Source organism: Rhinolophus hipposideros (genome assembly GCF_964194185.1).
Source record: "Rhinolophus hipposideros genome assembly, chromosome: 9".
NCBI classification, from domain to species: domain Eukaryota; kingdom Metazoa; phylum Chordata; class Mammalia; order Chiroptera; family Rhinolophidae; genus Rhinolophus; species Rhinolophus hipposideros.
Window position 1 is genome coordinate 71,303,422 of NC_138055.1, and position 20,227 is coordinate 71,323,648.

At 35.1% G+C, this 20,227-nt stretch overlaps 1 protein-coding gene across 5 annotated transcripts in view; it reads right to left on the minus strand.

Annotated features, from left to right (window-relative positions):
* Positions 1-20,227, minus strand: part of OSBPL8 (oxysterol binding protein like 8) — a 152,624-nt gene that overhangs the window by 91,890 nt on the left and 40,507 nt on the right. For 3 of the 5 annotated variants that reach the window (XM_081060110.1, XM_081060108.1, XM_081060111.1), the window contains exon 2: positions 17,262-17,370. Coding sequence is in view for 3 of the 5 variants with exons in the window: in XM_081060108.1 (XP_080916234.1) it covers positions 17,262-17,303 (42 nt within the window). In the remaining 2 variants the exon portion in view is untranslated. Of the gene's footprint in view, positions 1-867; positions 907-17,261; positions 17,371-20,227 lie in introns of all 5 variants that reach the window. The other 2 variants (XM_081060106.1, XM_081060107.1) reach the window with 1 other exon arrangement.

The following is a 20,227-nucleotide window of genomic DNA, read 5'->3' on the forward strand; positions in this document are numbered from 1 at the left end:
TTGACCCTTCGATTTGTAATGCAGCTGAGATCTGTTCGTTCTTTCAACAGGAGTCATCACTCTACACTTAACTGACTTTTTCATATTCCTGCAATTGTCTGCAAAACACATACGTGCACATTTTAGTCTTGTGTTTTACAGGTCAGATTCTAAGGCAATACTTTCCTGGGAACTAGAGCTTATCAATGTTAGAGAGAGTATGATCTGGCCAGCCAGGCAGTTATTTAAAAATAACCTAATCACATGTTTGATCCCACTTTTGATTCCACTTCTAGGAATGTTTACTAAGGAAATCATTCAAAATGTTCCAAAAGATGTGTCCATAGATATGTATCACATCATTTATAATAATCTAAACTGGTAATCCACCTAAAATCAGGTATTAGATAGATAATACATTTACACAATGAAACATTATGTAATCATTAAAGTTTTTTTTTTTCATTGACAGAAAAACATCCATTATATATTGGCTTTTAAAAGCAGGTTATAAAAAATTTGTATGACATGACTTCACTGTTATAAAATTTCCTATGTAAGATACACGCATATGAACACACTTAAGAAAGATACTACTAAAGTATTAACAGTGATAAGTTTTATAAGGTAGAATTTTGTTTTGTGTGGTTTAAATATGCCACACTCGTATTCATTATTTGTAGGCAAAGATGAAACCTATTTACATTTTAGAAAAAAATGTAAACAGTTTCCGAAACTGATTTTTTCAATCTACATTAGCTACTTCTTATAATGACAAACTCATCTATGATTAAATACAGTCAAAAATGTATTTTAAGAATCCAACTTGAAATCCTGAAAAAAATATTGAATGTTAACATTTCAAACATAGTGCCATATATTACTCACTGTCTCTTGAACTTCAGCAACTTCTGAATATGGCAAGATCTAAAAAAAAAACAAATGTTCTCAGGCGAGATTTAAATCTTATATACCTGAACCTGAATCTAGAGAGCACGCACTGTTAATCCAGTGGAGTAAGTGGTGCAGTCATCTTTTAAGAAGCAGCAAGGAAAAAAAATGCGACAGTACATTTACACCGGAAACTAAATCCTTTTTCAAAAAAACTCGTGAGGGCTCAGGAAATTACAGTCAATCCGCCAACCTGTGAAGTCCTCTCTGGAAAGTTCTGGGGCTGCTTCACAGTCCTCCCTGCATGACTTAATTCTATCAGCTGTTTCACCAAACAAACCCTCTTCTCCCTTGGTTTCTAAAATGTTCCACTGGTCTGGCTTCCCTTCTCCTATTGTCCTGTCTCCACTTTGTTCTATTCAAGTGAATGAGTGGCATCACCAATGCTCAGCCCTCAGCATTGAGGGCTTCTTTCTGTACCTGTTCTTTTCTTGAAGATTTCATTCCTACTCAATTTATTACCTTTATTCAAACAACTTCCAAGATTTGGGTTTTTTTTTCCTCCAGACATATCTGCATTCCAAAACTTCATTCCAGAACACTGTTACCTGAATGTTTGGATGTTACTGCAGATTAACTTCTGGTTCTCAAATTCTGTTAACACAGGAAGGGCTTTAAGCTTGTTTTAGAAAAGATCTTTATGTGAAAAATAGCACGCAGTAGCTCCCCTCAGAAACCAGATTCCATGCCAGTTTGCCTAATTCTTTCAGTGGTACCATCTTTCTTTCAATCACTCAGACCTAAGCCCTCGAGTCATCTGCAACTCTCTTTTTCCCCCAATATCTGATCAAGTCATTAAGTACTGATGATTTTTAACTAGACCATGCCTGTCTAACATCTAGTCCTTTCTCTCAATTCCCAGTAATATCTCCTAGGCCAGTTCCACATCACCTCATTTCTGAACTTTTGTATCTCCCTTTCAATAGATGTCCCTGCATTCAGTGCCACCTCACTCATTCATTTACTATGCTAGGTACGAGAATTCAAACACACAATGAAGACATGGTCCCTACTGCCAAGACGATCACCATATACTGAAGACTATATATATATATATGTATTGTATGGTAATTTATTTGACATTGAGGTAAGTTATCTCTATTCTTCCCAATGTTACTCATTCTTCAAGCTAACCCGATCATTAACAAGTCATTTAGCATCTCTGAGGTTTATTTACTTCTCTGTGACTATATAATAATAAAACCTTACAACATTTCAGAATTGTATACTTTATAGGTTTTTTAAAAAACAGTATACAGACATAAGGCAGAATTACTTAGTAGTACGACAAATGACAAAGGACCAAGAAGGGAATAATTATTTACCAAGTTGACTCCCTAAACTATCAGTTTGGCCATGTTGCTCCTCCACTTAAAAACATTTGCTATTGTTCATTCTTCACAAAATAAGCTCCAAACCCCAATAATTAAATCTTCTACAATTTGGTCCAATTACTCATTCCACAGAAATGTTGTGATCTCCTATGATGCAACCTTGCACCTCTAAAACTCCATTTATCTAAATTCTGTCTAGTAAAATTGACTGCTCAGAGTGATCTGCAACTTAATTCCTACTTTCTTTTTGCTTCCATGTTCAATAGCTCGAAAGATCCCTGACCCCAAAGGCTCAACTCAAATTGCCAATTCTGCTACCAAAGTTCAAGGTGACGTGATCTTTCCCCAACTCTGACTTTCTAATATCAGTTCTTTGACAATGCAAAGTTATAGCACTTTCTCTATTGTTGTCATAAATAAATTAAAAAATTAAACTGTTGTTTAACTTTTCCCTAATATCATAATGGTATAGTACAGTGCTGTCAAGCAGAACTTTCTGCAATGATAGGAAAATTCTATATCTGTGCTGATCAATAAGGTAGCTGCTAGCTACATATGGCCATTAAATTCTTGAAATGTGCTAGTGAGACTGAGGAATTCAAAATTTAATTTAATTACTTTAAATGTAAATTAGTCAAATGGCTACCCAATCGGACATCTCAAGTCTAGCCAACCTTACCTTCCCTCAGCTCAACCTCACTGACCATTCTCTAGCATTTGCCACTGCTGGCCATTCCTTTTCTCAAAACTCTCTCCCATTCCTTAGTTTTCCAGCTATTTTTCTCTCCTTTCTCTTCTTCCCTCTCTTTGCTTGGCTCACAGTCCCCTTTTGCCCCCTCAAGATAGTTATTTCCCAAAGATGCATCCTAGAATCTCTTTTGTACCCATTCCACATGCTTTCCCTAGATGATTTCATTGACTTGATTTTTTAATGGGCTCTATTCACTGACAGCTCTCCCCAAATTAGTTTCCCACCTGATCTCTCCTGAGCTCCAGCCCTTTAAAACCACGTCAATCACCCTCCAGGTACACTCATTCTTCTTAACTCAGAAAAAAATATCACATCCTTGGTTAAGGGCTTTCCTGTCCTCCCACTCCAGGCATAAGAAAGGGATACTCCATCTGCATCCTTCTTTCAGGCAGAACTGCAGGGAAGAGCCTACAGAGCTCTACTGTTTCTAAGAACACTACCCGTGCACCTCCATCTTTCTGACTAAGGAGGTGAAAAGACCCCTCACTGACCTTCCCCCCAAACCTCAATACCTACAGCCTAACTACAGGTCTGCCTAACAGACCCGTGAGCTCCACATTTGGCCCTTATCTCTGCCTAGAAAAATACCTCGAGGACTGTTCAAAAGTCATTTCATCAGAATACTTCCATGATATTCCCAGAAAATAGCAACACCCACCCTCTATTCTGGTACTCTCTGTCCTTCTTACCCTGCCTTATTTTTCATTATAACAATCATCACATATCAGTCTTATTTATGCACTGTTTTGCCTTCCTCCACTAGAATGTGAGCTCCACCAGAGTAGGAACTTTGCCTATTTTGCTCACTGTTGTAGTATCCCTTAAGATTAGAACAGAGCCGGACACATCATAGACACCCAACAATATTGAATGGATAAATACATGAATGAAAAAAAAAGGCTTAATCATCATAAGTCTAATACCTATCAAAGGATTTCTTATATGTAGTTCTCTGTTAATTAAACGAAGTAGTTTAAATTCTCTTATGGCAAAAGAACAAGTCTTGCTCACCTTTGTATTTTCCAAAACTTAACATTCTGCATACTTTAATAAAGTTACGTAAAGAACTAATATAGACTAGAATCATGAAATCTGGGTTCTAAGCCTAACTACAATATTCCCTGAGTAAACGTGAAAAATATCTTGAATTTAGTTTTCTTATTTGTTCATGAGAACTGTTACATTCCTAAAATTCTGTTATACAAACAGAGAAAATTACGTCAATACTAAGAACATCTTTAGTTGTGCTTAAAACATATTCATATTTTCTTCCACTATTAGTCTTTGGCCATCATATGCCCAAATTTCATTGTTGGAAATTCCCCCATACTTTCTCTTAAATAATTCTGTCCTTCATAAATAACATTGGCACAGATTCACAACCAGTTTTTGGTAATGGAGCATAAGTTATATTTCTCCCAGTACTGGAGGTCTACTGCCTTGATACACCAACCTCCTTCATTAAGGTCTCCACATACAAAGAAAGGTCAAAATCAATCAATACGATAATTGTAACTAATGTCATGCATCTGGTGAGACTGCTGGTGAACTCTGTGATTATGAAATAAGAAAAATGTTGATTGAATTAAACCCATGACCTTGGCCTTTGACCTTGTTAACATTCTCCTTTATATTTGAACAAACCATCCAAAGCTACCTGAAAAGGTTATGCATAATAGCACAACAGAAACCATGTTATCACATGTAGTCATCCCAGGTTAGGTATACAGACAGCTCATGTGCACAAATAATTCAGTGTTTGATGCTTAATCTTATGACATGTTTAAATAATTTTGATTTTCAGTCTTAAATAAGAGCTTATGTTACTTGGAATTTTATCTTGGCCAATTCTTCACACACATATATGAGCCTATATCCTATATTTAATCATGATTAGGATCTGAATTAAGACATAAGGACTACATAATAAATACTTTCTTTCCTTCTAGAGTTCTATTCTAACATATGACTGCTTAGTATATCATGTTGTTCAGTATCAAGCCACAGACAAGCCTGACAATAATATTATGGAAACATCACCTCCATGACTCATAATATGTACCCCACATAAAATGCAGTTAGCAATTGCTGGTCATGTCTCAGCAACTACGTGTTGCTTACATGCCAAAATAGTCACCTCAGATAGAAAAGTCAAAATTAGTTACGGAGAACAAAGCTTTGGGTTAAAGGAGATCAAGTATCACACACTTTTCAAGGTAGACATTAGGTAATGCGTATAAAAACTTTAAAAGGAGGCTTAAAAAGGCTAAGTGTAATAGAGATTGGTTTACAACATAAACATATCAGCCTTTACATTCAATGACAAGAATAACAGAATTAGAGTAACTGTATTTAAATCCTAACATGGCCCACTGACCAGTTACGTGATCTTAGGAAAATTACTAACACCGTCAGAGCCTCAGTTTCTTAATCTCTAAAAACAGAGTAACATATACTTCACAGTATTATGGAGAGGACAAATGAGAAAGCATGGGAGACATTACGCCAAGATCAGGGCACACAGTAAATGTGCAAAAAATATATCTTTTCTCTCCACACAAATACAGTAACCCATACATGGAAAGTGAAGATTTTAGACACCTAAGGGGGAAAAGCAAAATCCAGAAGGGACATATTTTCTGCTCTGCTACTACTACCCTACAGGTTTTAAATGCCTTTTACCTAGATGACACAATCGCAGCTAACTTGTTCCCTGGGCTAATCGCCTCTTTTTTCTATGGTTCTCGACCTTAGTTGCATAATGAAATCACCTAGGAGACTTTAAAAGTATTGATTCTGCATCTCACCCTGTGGATTCTAATTCAGTTGAACAGGGACGCAGCCTGAGCATTGGGATTTTTCAAAACACCCCAGATAATTCGACTATTCAGTTAGTTGCCCCTCCAATATTCCATAATTCTGCCAAGATAATTTTTCTAAGCCACAACTCTGAGCAGTTTGTTTCTCTGGGGGGAAAAAAAAATCAATGGTTTGACATTAGCTTAAAAACAAAAATCCCAAACTATAAAATCTGTATAATCTGGTTCTAACATAAATCAGGGCAGTCATTAGAAAAATGATTATATCTTGGCCTCTGGAGAAAAAAAATGTATATTTTATATTACATATTTACTTATATACGTATTATATATACCGTGTTTCCCTGAAAGTAAGACCTAGCCGGACAATCAGCTCTAATGTATCTTTTGGAGCAAAAATTAATACAAGACCCAGTCTTCTATTGTATTATATTATATTGTATTATATTATATTATATATTATATAAAACCCGGTCTTACAGTAAAATAAGACCGGGACTTACATTAACTTTTGCTCCAAAAGACACATTAGAGCTGATTGTCGGGCTAGGTCTTATTTTCGGGGAAACACGGTAAGTGATCTGAGGTCTGGATGAAAATCCTCCATTTCTCTACTTCTCACTAGACAGTTGGACAGGTGAAGATTTTCTTGAACTTTTAATCGAATTTTACCTTCATGTATCTTCAATATGCTAAAGTCCTAATCCTTCACATAAAACCTCTCCCATTTTGTTTTTTTAAACAGTAGGAAGAAATTTATTTTAAGATTCCTAATGCACCTAATTGTAATTCAGAGCTAAATGTAGAGCTGTGGGTGTCTTGGCTTTAATTATATCCTGCTTACAAGATGCACCTGCATGTCTTAAAACTAAGGCAAAAACAGCAAGCGATAATACTTATGAAAAATTTTTAATCTGTACTTTAAAAAACTGAATGATTGCATTACTTATGGACATGGAAAGATATAATAAATATTTAAAGCTTGTTTTCCTCCTCAAGCCTAGTTTATCAAAACGAATAGCTTTCTACCAGGCAAATGACCATCTATTTACTTGTGAATTCTCCTTCTGCTGTTTAAATTGTGGGTATGTCACAGCTGGCAAAGATCTTAATATGAATGAACTATCCAACAGTGCTGTTCTTTTGAATCTCTGGTCCATTTTCAGCCACGCCTCAGCCATTCCACACACAGGGAACACAGAGCCAAAAAAAAAAAAGTAACCAATTTCTTTTGCAAATGGGAACTGTTACTTATAGTGAAACAAATAGCACTTTCCCTTAAACCCATTTCTAGGGATGGATGGATGGGGAGCAACTTTACAATGGAGAGTACAGTACCACAGATGGAGAAAACGTCAGGGGCTGGGAATCGGAGGGAAGACTGCGAAGCATCTTCCTGTGACCTTTTCCCTTTCTAATACTGGACAGATCATTGCCCATCCTGTCTACTACCAGAGCAGAATCTGATTTAGTACCAACCAGAGGCATTAAACACAATTTGAAACACTTTTCTTTTTAAACTGTGCATGGGTCCAGCTGCAGCATGCACATAACAAGCAAAGAGGCTCACTCCTACCCTCCACTGCCCTTTCCCCCAAATGAACTAAGTAATTACAACTAAGGAAGCAGTTTGTAGAAAAGAACTATGGCTCAGAGCACAAATACAAAAAAGACCCCTAATAAATAGAACACATGAATTGAAGGGGCAAATGAGGAATGATAAAGATACGGTCTTAACAAGAGATTCTCTCCCCTGAGACATGTATTCCCTGGATTGACCAAGAGTCCCTGGTCTCTTATCTTTACATCTAGGACAATATGGGACAAGGCAGTTAATATTCCCAGCAGAATATTATTTCCAAGAAAGTATAAGCTCATAAACAAAAACAATTAATATCTAAAGAGCCCAAGTACTAAGAAAGAAAACAAACTCAACAATCTTGGTAGAAGGGGTAAAAACTAGTGAACCAAATTTATAAAAAGCCTAAAATAACCATAATATGTGCAAAAAGATATGGGAGAATATTGTAAAAATGAAGCATGACCAAGCAGTCATAAAGAAAACAGCTAGTAATAGTGGATATAAAAATATTATAGTGAAATAAAGTATACAGCAGGTTTGAACAACATAGAAAAGTTAGGATACAATAATAAGTTTGTGAGCTGGAAGAATAACGAAGGAATTCAACAAGAACATAAAAAAGGAAAAGACGGAAAATATAGAAGAAAAGTTAAGAGATGGAAGATAGAAGCAAAAGTGCCATATTCACAAAATAGAAACTCAAAAACAAGACAGGACAGACTTAAAAAAAATTAAATCTTAAGTAAATCTGAAACCTACACAAAATCGACAAATTTCTGGAAAAATATGGAAAGCTGTAAAGACTCCCCCAATTCTCACCCCTAGACATACATATACAAAGCTACAGGCTCAGCTATAAAAGGATTGAAAAGAAAGAAAAGAAAACGATTATTGCAGATGACTGAATGAGACAAAATATTAAAACTAATAAACACAAAGTAAGTTGGCATTCAACAGATATCTATTACATGTCAACATGTAAAAAGAAACAAAACAAAAACATAAAAACTGCTTTAAAGTATAGATTATGTCTTAATTCTAGGTACAATTATAAAATAGGAAAATTTTATCTTGGTCATCATCAATCCCTCATTCCACCCCTATGGCCTTCTGGGTTCCTCTTTTCCCATCAGGTAGCTGTCAATTATCCTTCCTTAATGTGTTAGTTATTGAAGGTTTAAAAGATCAATTCTCAAACTTTTGCATCCCCAGATTCCTTTACATTCCTAGAAATTAATGAAGACTCCAAAGAGCTGTTGTTTATGTGGATTATATGTGTTGGTATCTGCTGTATTAGAAATAAAAGTGAGAAATTCACTATCTCAACCAGGTGATCAAGGTCAACATCAAAGGTGATAAATCATGTTGATAATATATTCATATACCCTTGATAATGAGGTGATAAAATGGCATTCCACCTTTGCGGTCTTCTCCAAGAAAACCCATAAGCCCAGTCTAATCATGAGACAAATCCCAACTGCGGGACACTGTGCAAACTATCTGGTCAGTACTTCTCAGCACCATCAAAGTCATCAAAAACAAGGAGAGCCTGAAAAACTATCACAGCCGAGAGGACCCTAAGGAGACACGAGGACTAAATGTGATGTGCTATCCTAGATGGCATCCTAGAACAGAAAAAAGAACATTAGGTCACAACAACTAAGGCAAGCTGAATCAAGTATGGACTTCAGTTAATAATGTATTAACATGGATTCATTAATTTCATCAAATATACGATACTAATGTGATAATAACAGGGAAAACTAGGGACAGGTACATGGTAATTCTGTATTATGTTCACAATTTTTCTGTACAATAAATTCTAGAATAATGTCGTTTGTTCAACACTGCTGTCTTCCAACATTGAGGAGCTGGCCAAGGAACTTAATTCTTGTTTATGTCAATTAGCCTCTGGTAAAACGGGTTTTATTACATGTCATTTCACTTAACCTCACAGAATCTATCAACAATATTAAGTGAGAACCTACTGTAAGCCTAAAACTACTCTTAAAAATAAAGTTTATTATATTAAAAAAAACACTGCTTAGGAAAAAAAAATTAAACTAAGAAAATTTGAAAACAAGAATACATAAGCACACACTCCATTAGCCAGCAGAGCAATGATATCATATAATCACATCTCATGCAGTCTCTGTAAAGGTACCGAGTACCCTAATAAGAGAAAGAGAAAAAAGGCTAATAATATCAAATACCATCATATTACTACAAAAGTAATTTTGACCTCACGGATCCTCTACAAGGGTCTTTATGCGTCCATAGTTCTGAGAACACTATTTGAGAAGATTGTCAAGCATAATGGAAACACAGAAGACTAAAGATTTCTGGCTTGCAATTCTGCTGATGTACTGTGTAGACGACTGGCTATTTCTTTTACTTTTTCAAAATTAACTCTCTTCAACCTGGCTCCCTAAATTTATTAAACAGTCCATCATATACCAGCAAACTTTTTACACTATGTTATTCAAGCCTCTAATAAGAACAAACACCTCTAGCAAATCCAAAAGAAAAAAAAAAAATGAAGATATAGTAAGATAGAATCTACGTACCCATACAATAGGAAACACTGAGTTTTATTTTCCCACTATGGTAACTCAAACATTACAAACATCTAAGTACTAATAATTTGTAACAGTCAGAAATTAATGTAGCATGAAGTATACTATCAAATTGTTTTATGCTTTTTTTAAAAAGTCTCCCTTTAGAATAAGGTTCAATAAAGTTCTAGAATGGCAGAACGATTAATAGTCTAGAAGACAAACACCTAATAAACCGCAGGTTGGTTGGTTGACTTGGTTTAAGGTCATAGTCATTCTCCCCAGCCCCCATTTTTCTAAGCCAGTTAGGATGTTAATTTATACCCCTCTTGAATTAATAGATCTAGGCAGTAGTCACAAAAAGAGAGAAAATCAGACTACTTATATGCCTCCTGAGAGTATTACACAACATCATCAATGAAGTATTATTGTCAAAAAAAGAAAAACTGAACCTGAATCCAAGCAAGCCTCTAATTCTAATGACCAATTTGCAAGACATATAAGTGACTGAAGAATACATTAAACAATTGCCAGGGGAAAAATCTAGATTGTGGGAAACTCTACAGGACAAACTACCTTATTTCTTCAATACACTGAAAAGAAAATTTAAAAACTGAAAATTACGAACAGATGGTGGGAGACTGAAAAGATTAAAAAAGACTTAAGTGAAGTGGCTGGATGGCTCAGTTGGTTAGAGCCTGAGCTCTCAACAACAGGGTTGCCAGTTCGATTCCCTCATGGGATGGTGGGCTGCACCCCTTGCAACTAAGATTGAAAAAGGCGACAGGACTTGGAGCTGAGCTGCGCCCTCCACAACTAGATTGAAGGACAACTACTTGGAGCTAACGGGCCCTAGAGAAACACACTGTTCCCCAATACCACCACCCACCAAAAAAAGACTTAAGTGACTTATCAACCAAGTCCCAACACAAGGACTATAAAAAAGAATATGTATGAGGCAATCAGGCACGTTTAAGCATTGGCTAGCTATTTTATTATATTAAAGAATTACTGATTTTTAGGATGTACCATGGTATTTACGGTTAAAGTTTTAAAGAAAAGTTTATATTTTAGAGATATATACTGAAATACTAGTGAAAAAAAAGACAGAGCTGGGATTTGCTCCAAAATATATGGGGTCGGAAAGTGGGAGTACAAATAAAACAAGACTAACCTAAGTTGCTAATTGGTGAAGATGGGTACATGAGGATTCATTATACTAATCCATCTTTTCTTTGAACATATTTAAAATTTTTCATAATAAAAAGTTTAAGAAAGGTAACTTCTATTAACATTCTTGAATGTGTGGTTAATATAAACCGCTACAGTTAGTAGCTTTTGGGAAGATGAAGCTATTTTAATATAAAGAGAATGAGTACATAGGTAATAAATCGGTGACTGAAATTTCTAGTTATTTTATTATTTTACATAAGAAGATCTCTGCAACCTAAGACTTACATAATTGAGGACCTCACTTCTAATTGGTAACTCCCCTGGAGAGATGCCCCACCCAACCACACCCTGGGTTATCCAGCAGTAGGACCCACTCCACTAGACTGGGATGCAGCAGAGGTTAGTACTATGACTGCGGTAGGCAGAATAACAGCCTCCCACAGAAGCCCACATGTCAATCTCTGGAACCTGTGAGTGTTACTTTACATGATACAAGGGATTCTGAAGGTGTGATTCAGTTAAGGATCTTGAGATAGGGCAGTTATCCTGGATTCTGTGAGTGGACCCAACATAATCACAAGGGTCCTCATAAGAGGTAGGCAAGAAGGTCAAAGCAAGTAGTAGTATGAGATGTGACAACAAAAGCCAGAGGTTGAAGTAATGGGAGGAAGGGGCCATGAGACAATGAATGAATGCAAGGTCTAGACACTGATAAAAGAAAGGAAATGGATTCTCCCCTCAAAGCCTGCAGAAGGAACACACACGTTGCTTTTAGATTTCTGGTATCTGGAACTGAAAGATAATAAAATTTGTGTTATTTTAAGGACAAAACATGTGGTAACTTGTTACAGAAGCAATAGGAAACTAGCATAATGACTAATGGTGAAATTTAACAGAAATCTATTTCAGTACAAGTACAATGATTTCAGCTGCCTTTAGAGAAAACTGAGTTAGCTACAACTATTTGTGTTCATGCCGAGGGTAGACGACCAGTTGTTGGGGAATACTGTAGATAGAATTCTTACCTCAGGCAGACCATCAGACTAAATAATCTTTAAGTTCCCCACAAAGACTAAAGGGAAAGGCAGCCACAGGACTGAGAAGTTTGCAGAAGGCTCTGTTGATAGCATGATCATTGTTAAACGAGAAGAAAAGCAAACAGGCCTCTGCCAAGGTAATCCTGATGTACTTAAGCATTAGCGAAATACTTAAAAGGCAGGTCTCAAAGTATACTCAGATAATAAAAGAGAATATGTACCAAATTTGGAGGCCCTCCAACTTATTATAGATGAGAAAAGAAACTTCACAACCCTTCCTTTCCCTCATTCTCACTTTCTGGAGGGTGGAGGAAGAAGAATTCTAATTAAAAAACACAAATGCCACTGTAACAACAATACTTGAGGAAGACTGGTAATTAACATATAGATAGTTTATAATTGGCTTGAATGCATAAATGTCTTACAGTTCAGTTATTGAGAAACTGTACACCAAAAATACTGTCATTACAAATATACTATGACTAACAACACACAATATACTAAATCAATAATGATAATGATGAAACTAAACTAACAGCATTTATAAAAAAAGTAGCAATATCTTAAAACTGTGACTCACTCAAAATAATACTTGATGTTACCCAAAATTGGGGCAATTCCATTAGTTTGCATGCCCATATATAGCTGTACAATGTTGCCCAATGGTAAATATAGTAGTCATACTTCTTAAAATATGATTTAAAGCTTTCAATAAATTCTAATAACATACTAATGTTTTATGAGCACCAAATCACAGTAATCATGGAAAACTTACCTTAGTAAGTATGTAAAAATCAAAGTTTCAAGAAGTTGGATCATCTCTAGGCCCTTCAGGAAGACATTTCTTAGTGGTTAATTTCTAAACTGATATAAACTTTGGACTTTCACAAAATATTTTAAGCTATATATTCAATGTACCCTTGTGTCCTGAAGTGTATTAGTACCACATATAGAGGATTCAATCCATATTTTTTGGTATTTATACCTAAGACAATGTTACCACAAAAATAGAATTATAGGCAGTTGGAATGAAGAATGAGCAAATGAATTTTTAAAAAATGGAAAAAGTAATCTCATGAGGAAGAAGAAAATTAAATGGACGCTAAAGTCAGACTGAATCCAAGCTTTCACAACTTCATGCCAAGACTACTATAACAGTATCCTGATTAATATCTTTATCTCTCACTCCTCCAAACCATTTTATAGCCCCCTTCCTGATTCATCTTATCCAACTCCATAAAAGTATTCAATGACACACCATTGCCTAGAGAGCCATTCAAAAGTTTCCCATAAATTTGGTCTCTACCACGTCAATCAGTATTCCTGTAAACACTACTCCCTTCCAATTCACCTTAATCAATTTTTCTACTCATTTTTCCCTGAATAAACTTTGAGGAATTCTCCATTTAGTCTTGCTTCTTGCTATCCTCTCTTCCAAGGTACTCTTCCTGTTCATTTTCAATCCTATTACCCGTGCTATTCACAGTTTATGTTCTCTTAAGAAAGCTTCTGACTACCCCAGTGTACCACCGTCCAATTTTCACAACTTGTGAACTATGCTTTGTTTGTGTCCCTTATCTAACACTTAACTAAATGCTGTTATTACCTTAACTGCCCATCCCTCTATTTAATCTTCCCCAAAATAACGTAATTCAGACAGACTGCACTGTGTTTCTCTCAGTATCTCCTTCACCTGTCACAGTAACAGTACACTCTACAAAGGCTGCATTCAAAAAAAGTTTACTAGTAATATATTTAAAACTAGTGCCTGAAATCAGATTTTTGAAAACTTTACCACCTCATACTGACATACTGCTTTATACAGTCAAAGAACTTTCTGGTTTCACTAGATCATTCTGTCCCCATCAAGTGGGCAGGATGAATATTCTTGCCTATATATTTTTTTTTATTGAAATAGAATGTTTGCCTCAATATTTTAGGTAGAAAAACAGAGAATCAGAGAAAGTGTAAAGGCAACACCAACACACAATAACACACAACACAACAGAACACACAACACACATAAAAAAACACAACACAGCCACAACACACGATAGACACAGCACACACAAAACACAACACACAAACAATACAACACAAATGACATCACAACACACTGAATACACAACACAAAACACAATAGTACACATAACACACAACACACAACATAACAACACACAACAGATAAGAACACAACACCACACAAAATGTAACACACAACATATCACACACAGAAATAAACATACAACACAAAACAAAAAATACAACATAACACACAACTCATAACAACACAACACACAACACAATACGACGGCACAAAACAAAAACACAACACAAACAGAACACAGCACGATGGAACACAAAGCAGAAAACACACAACAAACACACAACACAACATACAACAAAAACACAAAACACAAAGACTGAACAGCCTAGGGCTTTTTCCAATGTTTTATTGCCTCTCCTGCCTTCTAATTATTTATCTTTTTTTTTCTTTTAATTTATCTTTTTAAAGAAAAGTTTCAATATTAATACTTGTATTAATAACAACAATAGTAGCTTTTATTTATTGGCTGTTTACAATGTGCGTAGCTTTTAATAGGCACTTTATTATCACCGTATTTCCCCGAAAATAAGACCGAGTTTTACATTAATTTTTGCTCCAAAAGACACTTTAGGGCGTATTTTCAGGGGATGTCTTATTTTTTCATGTACAACAACAAACAAATCTACATTTATTCAAATACAGTCATGTCATCTTCTTCTGGAACATCGTCATAACGTACTAAATGCGTCTGGCTGACAATCTTAACTGGGGCTTACTTTCAGGGTAGGTCTTATTTTCGGGGAAACACAGTATATTATCTCAATTAAAACTCAAAACAACTCTGGGAGGTACATATTACTATTATCTTTATTCAATTGATGAGGAAACTGGAAACCTGGAGAATTTAATTAATTACCCAGGTCATACAACTAAGTGACAGGGCTCAGATTTTAACACATAGTTAAATGTCCACAGAGCTCATGTTCTTATCCCACTTCCCCTAAATCTAAACGATAACTAGTTTAGGCTATGCAGTTCAAAGGTGGTATTTTATAAATAAGTAACTCAAAACTGGACCTCCAGATCAGTTTCAAATACAGAATATTTCAGTTTACATTGAAATTATTGGTATTCTCTTTAAAATGAGCTATGTCATAGAAGAAACTTAATGATCAAGAAGAAAAATAATTGCTCTCACTGTTTTTTAAATAATTTGCTCCAGCTCTCCATATTAACAGAATTTTGATAAAAAATGATTAAGACTTTATTAATACAGTACATGTATTCTGGTATGGAATTTATCAGAATAAATAAAAGTAGATAAAATAAATATCTACTTAGATATCTACATAGATCTTTATTTCAAAAGGTAACAAATTTTAAGCAATTCTATTCAGAAAGACAGGTACGGAGTCAACACCTTAGTGGTAAAGTATTCAGAGACAGAGAAACCTCAGTTCCACCACTTAAGCTGTGAGCTCTTAGAGAAGATAGTTAACCTTCCTGAGTCTATTTCCCTACCTATAAAAGTGAGGATAAACAAACATCTACCTTTAGTGGCTCTTATGAGGATAGTCTGACTAAGTATACATTTAGCAAATAGCAATTATTGTTATTATTGGCATTTTTATTATCAATATTTCAGCTAAAAGAACTTAACATAGTCCATTAGTGTTAAATAAGAAGGTATTTATGGAAAAATAAATATCATGTTCTAAGACAAGGTTTTAACATTTTCCCTGAATTTATAGTGAAAATAACCTATTATCAGTTTTCCATTTATAATCACCATGAGAATAACCTTCACAAATCAAGTGATTTCCATGTCAATTTTATTCTGTATTAACAAGTTATCATTTTAAAGTTTAACTTTTTTTTTTCCATTTAAGAAACTAAAGAAATTTGATCCAGAAATTCAGGAAAGCTTGGGACCAAGTTATGCAGGTAAGCAAAATGATAGTTTGCTATCAATCATTAGACTGTTCCTACATCTGAGCCTGAACAAAGGACATTCAAGTTAAAATTTACAACCACCTCAATATAATAGTGACTCCCAACTTCATAGCAATATGAAAGATAGAAAGTTGGCCTCCACGTTATTCCAACAACATAAATTTGTCAAAGAATCTTCTACATAACAAATCATAGAACTACCAGCTGACTACATTTTACACAGTAATACCCTTACTTTAGGTAACAGAAATATTCCTAATAAAGAGTGTATAACTCAAATAGTTAATGGAATCTCTCAAAATGCAAAAAGTGAAATTATCATGGAACAAAATTTTTTTGGTTAACACATCATCATTTAATCTACCCAATCAAAAGGCAGGAATGTTTATTACATCTTTATACTTTTATAGACAGACTATATGTGGTAACTGCTCTCAATTCCTAATTATTTTAACTGTTTCATCCCCCCCACCTGCTCATAACTGCACATGATTTGAGATTTGGAGACATTTAATTTCCTTAACATCCTCCTGATTTTACTAAGACAAAAAGTTTTTTCGGAAAAATAAACACAAACTATCGCATCAGTATGTCTCACACTATGTCTGGGAAGGTGTGGGAAGAGGAGGAGATGGAGTAAAAATATCAGAAAACTAGGTTATGCTCCAATCGACTTTAAACCATCTGTAATTTTCATATCTGAGGAGTTAGGTATTATTTAAAATACTTTTTTTCCCCTTCTTCTGCCCCGCCTCCCGCCCCCGCCCCGTTCAAGCTGTGTTTCTCAGTCCAGTTGTGTAGGACACAGCTCCCTGGCCCACGCTGGTATTATGAGCCTTGTGCTCCTGGGGGCTGAGGCAGTCGGTCGGTGGTTGTCGGTCGGCCGCTCACAGCAGCTCAGGGCAGCTCTCGCTGGCTGCCAGTCGCTCATGGCACCACATGGTAACTAGCCCACAGCAGCATAAAATTCTTTTTTAAAGTTTGTTTTAAATACATTTTTAAAATAAAATCATGGTTTACATCATACACTTTATAGCTGTAGATGATAGTACCTTATTATGCTGTATTTGAACCACTCACCAAAGTTCGGTCAGGTTCTCCATCTGCCAAACCGGCCTCCATAGTGAAAGAAGATAGGTTTAAGCTTCTCTTTCCGTTAATGTTTAGTCATTCTGTAAATCTGGAAATCCTAGAAGAAGAAAATCATATGTATTAGGACTGGTATAAAATTGTGATAAGTGGAAAATAAAGCATTAAGTAGATTAGGAGGGAGAAATCATTTTAGGCTAAGGTTACTGGGAAATCAATAAGAGAGAACAGGGTTGAAATGGCCTGAGGAATGATAAAAGTTCAGAAAAAAATGAAAGAAGAAAATATTCCAAGTGAAGAGAAATAGTAAGAACAAGATTAAAGGCATGACACTGTGCAAAATTTGAAAAGATGCTTAAGTCTGTTTTTAATTAATGAAATAGAATTAGATTATTTTTTTTTATTATTACACTGACAAAAAGTAAGAAGTGTGCTAACACTGGTGAGAATGTAGGAAACAGATATTCTCATACATTTTTGTGATAAGAATATAAATCATAATTTTTCGGAGGACAATTTAAAATACATATGCTTTCATCCAGCATTTTCTAGGCTAGGAGTTATCCCATACATGTACAAATACATAAAGATATATAAATAAACACATCCAACAAAGTAATAGATGTGATGGAAACTAGAAACAACCTCAATATCCATCATTAGGAACTTGCTTAAATTATATTACAGATATAAACAAAATACCACGCTGCAACATTTTTTTTAAGGAGGTAGATCTATATACACTAAACTAGAAAGAAGGCCACAACACATTACGTAGAAAAAGCAAATGATAGGATGTTATATATAAACAGTCTTCGTGTTTCTTTATTTTTCAATTTTTACAATGAACATGTATTACTTTTATATTATGTTTATTTTGAAAAGTATTAGACAAGTACGTCTTCATTACAAGTCTTTCTTCTGAACTTTTAAACAGAACCTTAAACAAAAGCTGAACTCCTATAGTAATCGTACATATTCCGAAATCTCTAATAACATCCTTAATAATTCTTCCTTAAAACAGCTAACAAAACAAAAGCCAATACATCAGAAGACCCCCTAGTCATTTCTTGGAGTTCCAAAAACATTCCTTTTTTTCTGCAAGCATAAAAGGCTGCACTGACGTGTCAATGCTGCTGAAAATACTTTTTTAATTGTGCTTTGGAGGGCTGGCATTAGGTTTCTCTGATATAATCAATACGATTAGCCCAAACTAAGTTGACTTCCGACTTATGAGCCTTATGTGCACTTCCTCACTATATTTATTACAGTGCATTATAATTATTTGTTCTCATGATCCAATTCTCTTCAAGGACAGAGATTATGTTTTATTGGTCTACCTAGCACTAGTTTATGGTAGACATTTAATAAACATTTGTTGCAATTAATTAATACTGTCAGCTCAGTTTCCTATACGAATAAATAACAACCCAAAAAAGCAGATGATACAAAAATTATATAGTTATTGTTATAATCCAAACAAGAAACAATGATGATTTGTGCCAGAATAGTAGCAGGGGATGTGGTCATCCTATCAAATTCTAAATATTCATAAGCACTTTGGAAAAAAACAAACCCTAAGTGATTGCTTGATTAAAGCAGTCTGTCTATCCAAATGTATTTCAACAAAATTATCGTAAAATAGTACAGTATTTGTAGTATAGGTTGGTATGCTTCTTAGAGTATGATAATATTTTGGCACCTATGAATTATGTTAAGGTTCCCTCCATTCTAAAAATAACAACAATTAGGACTTGATGATATTGGAAGACCAGGAGGCCGGCAAAAATCTGGACGCTGCTGGGCAAGGGGCAAGGGCTATTATCTCACTGCAGCTGTACCACCTGAGGGAGATGGATTAGGAAGACATCCAATTAGGGAGACAGACAGACAGAAGAAACAGACTGAACTTATCACACCAACTTTTTGAAGAGGGAAAGGTATAGTAAATGACCTAAAGATATAAAGGTGAAAAGAGGGGGAAAAAACCTAGGTGACTCCACTTATCTGGATTTCTCTGGAGCATGTAGGTATGTATGCATTCCTATACCTACATGTTCCAGAGCACTACCTCTTTCCAAAAAACCCTTGTAAAAAAAGCACCTTATTTCATAAACATTACATAAATACACACTACTATGCCTATGTATATCTATTTCACAAAGTCATTCTACTCTGTTAGCATTTATTTAATAATTACTTGACAACACATTAAATCTCAATAAATTACTTAAATTCTGAACTAGAAGGGCACCCAAATACCTTTTACATCTTCAGATTAGGCAAATTCATTAAATATTTAAGATAGATGCATTGTTAGATATATGTACGTATGTATCAATCATCCATTAAAGTGGCAATGGTTACTAATAAAAAACACAAAGAAAAATGTACTAAAGATTTTCTTGATTTGTTGCTTTATAAAAAACACACTACTTAGGTCGAGTCCATCCAAACAGTATCATCAGCACTTTGCTCAGGGGAAAAACATCAGGTAACATAGTGTTAGCCTAAGTTCAGTGAAAAACAGGAAATCACTTCTACCAAACCTCTGGCAAGGCACAAAACAAATTCCATTTCCCATTATCTCTGGGCCAAGGCACTAACACTCATTATTCATAAAATTTATGGTTTATAAACCTTAATATATACTGTTGCTCCCCCATCAATTATATGTCTTTCATAGGGCTCAAAACACATTTATCAAATATTTACTTACACCTTGTCATATAAAGACACTGTTCTAGGTTCTGAATATAGAGAACAATAAATCTCATTCCTGTCCTAGCTGAGACAGTAAAATATACTGGCCAGTATACTACAATGCAACGAGCTTTATGACAGAGGTACAAACTACATGATGTTACCTACAGCAGTACTTAAGGATATTAAACCCAGACTTCTGGAGGTGGTAGAGTGAGAAAACCAGACACACACACACACACACACACACACAC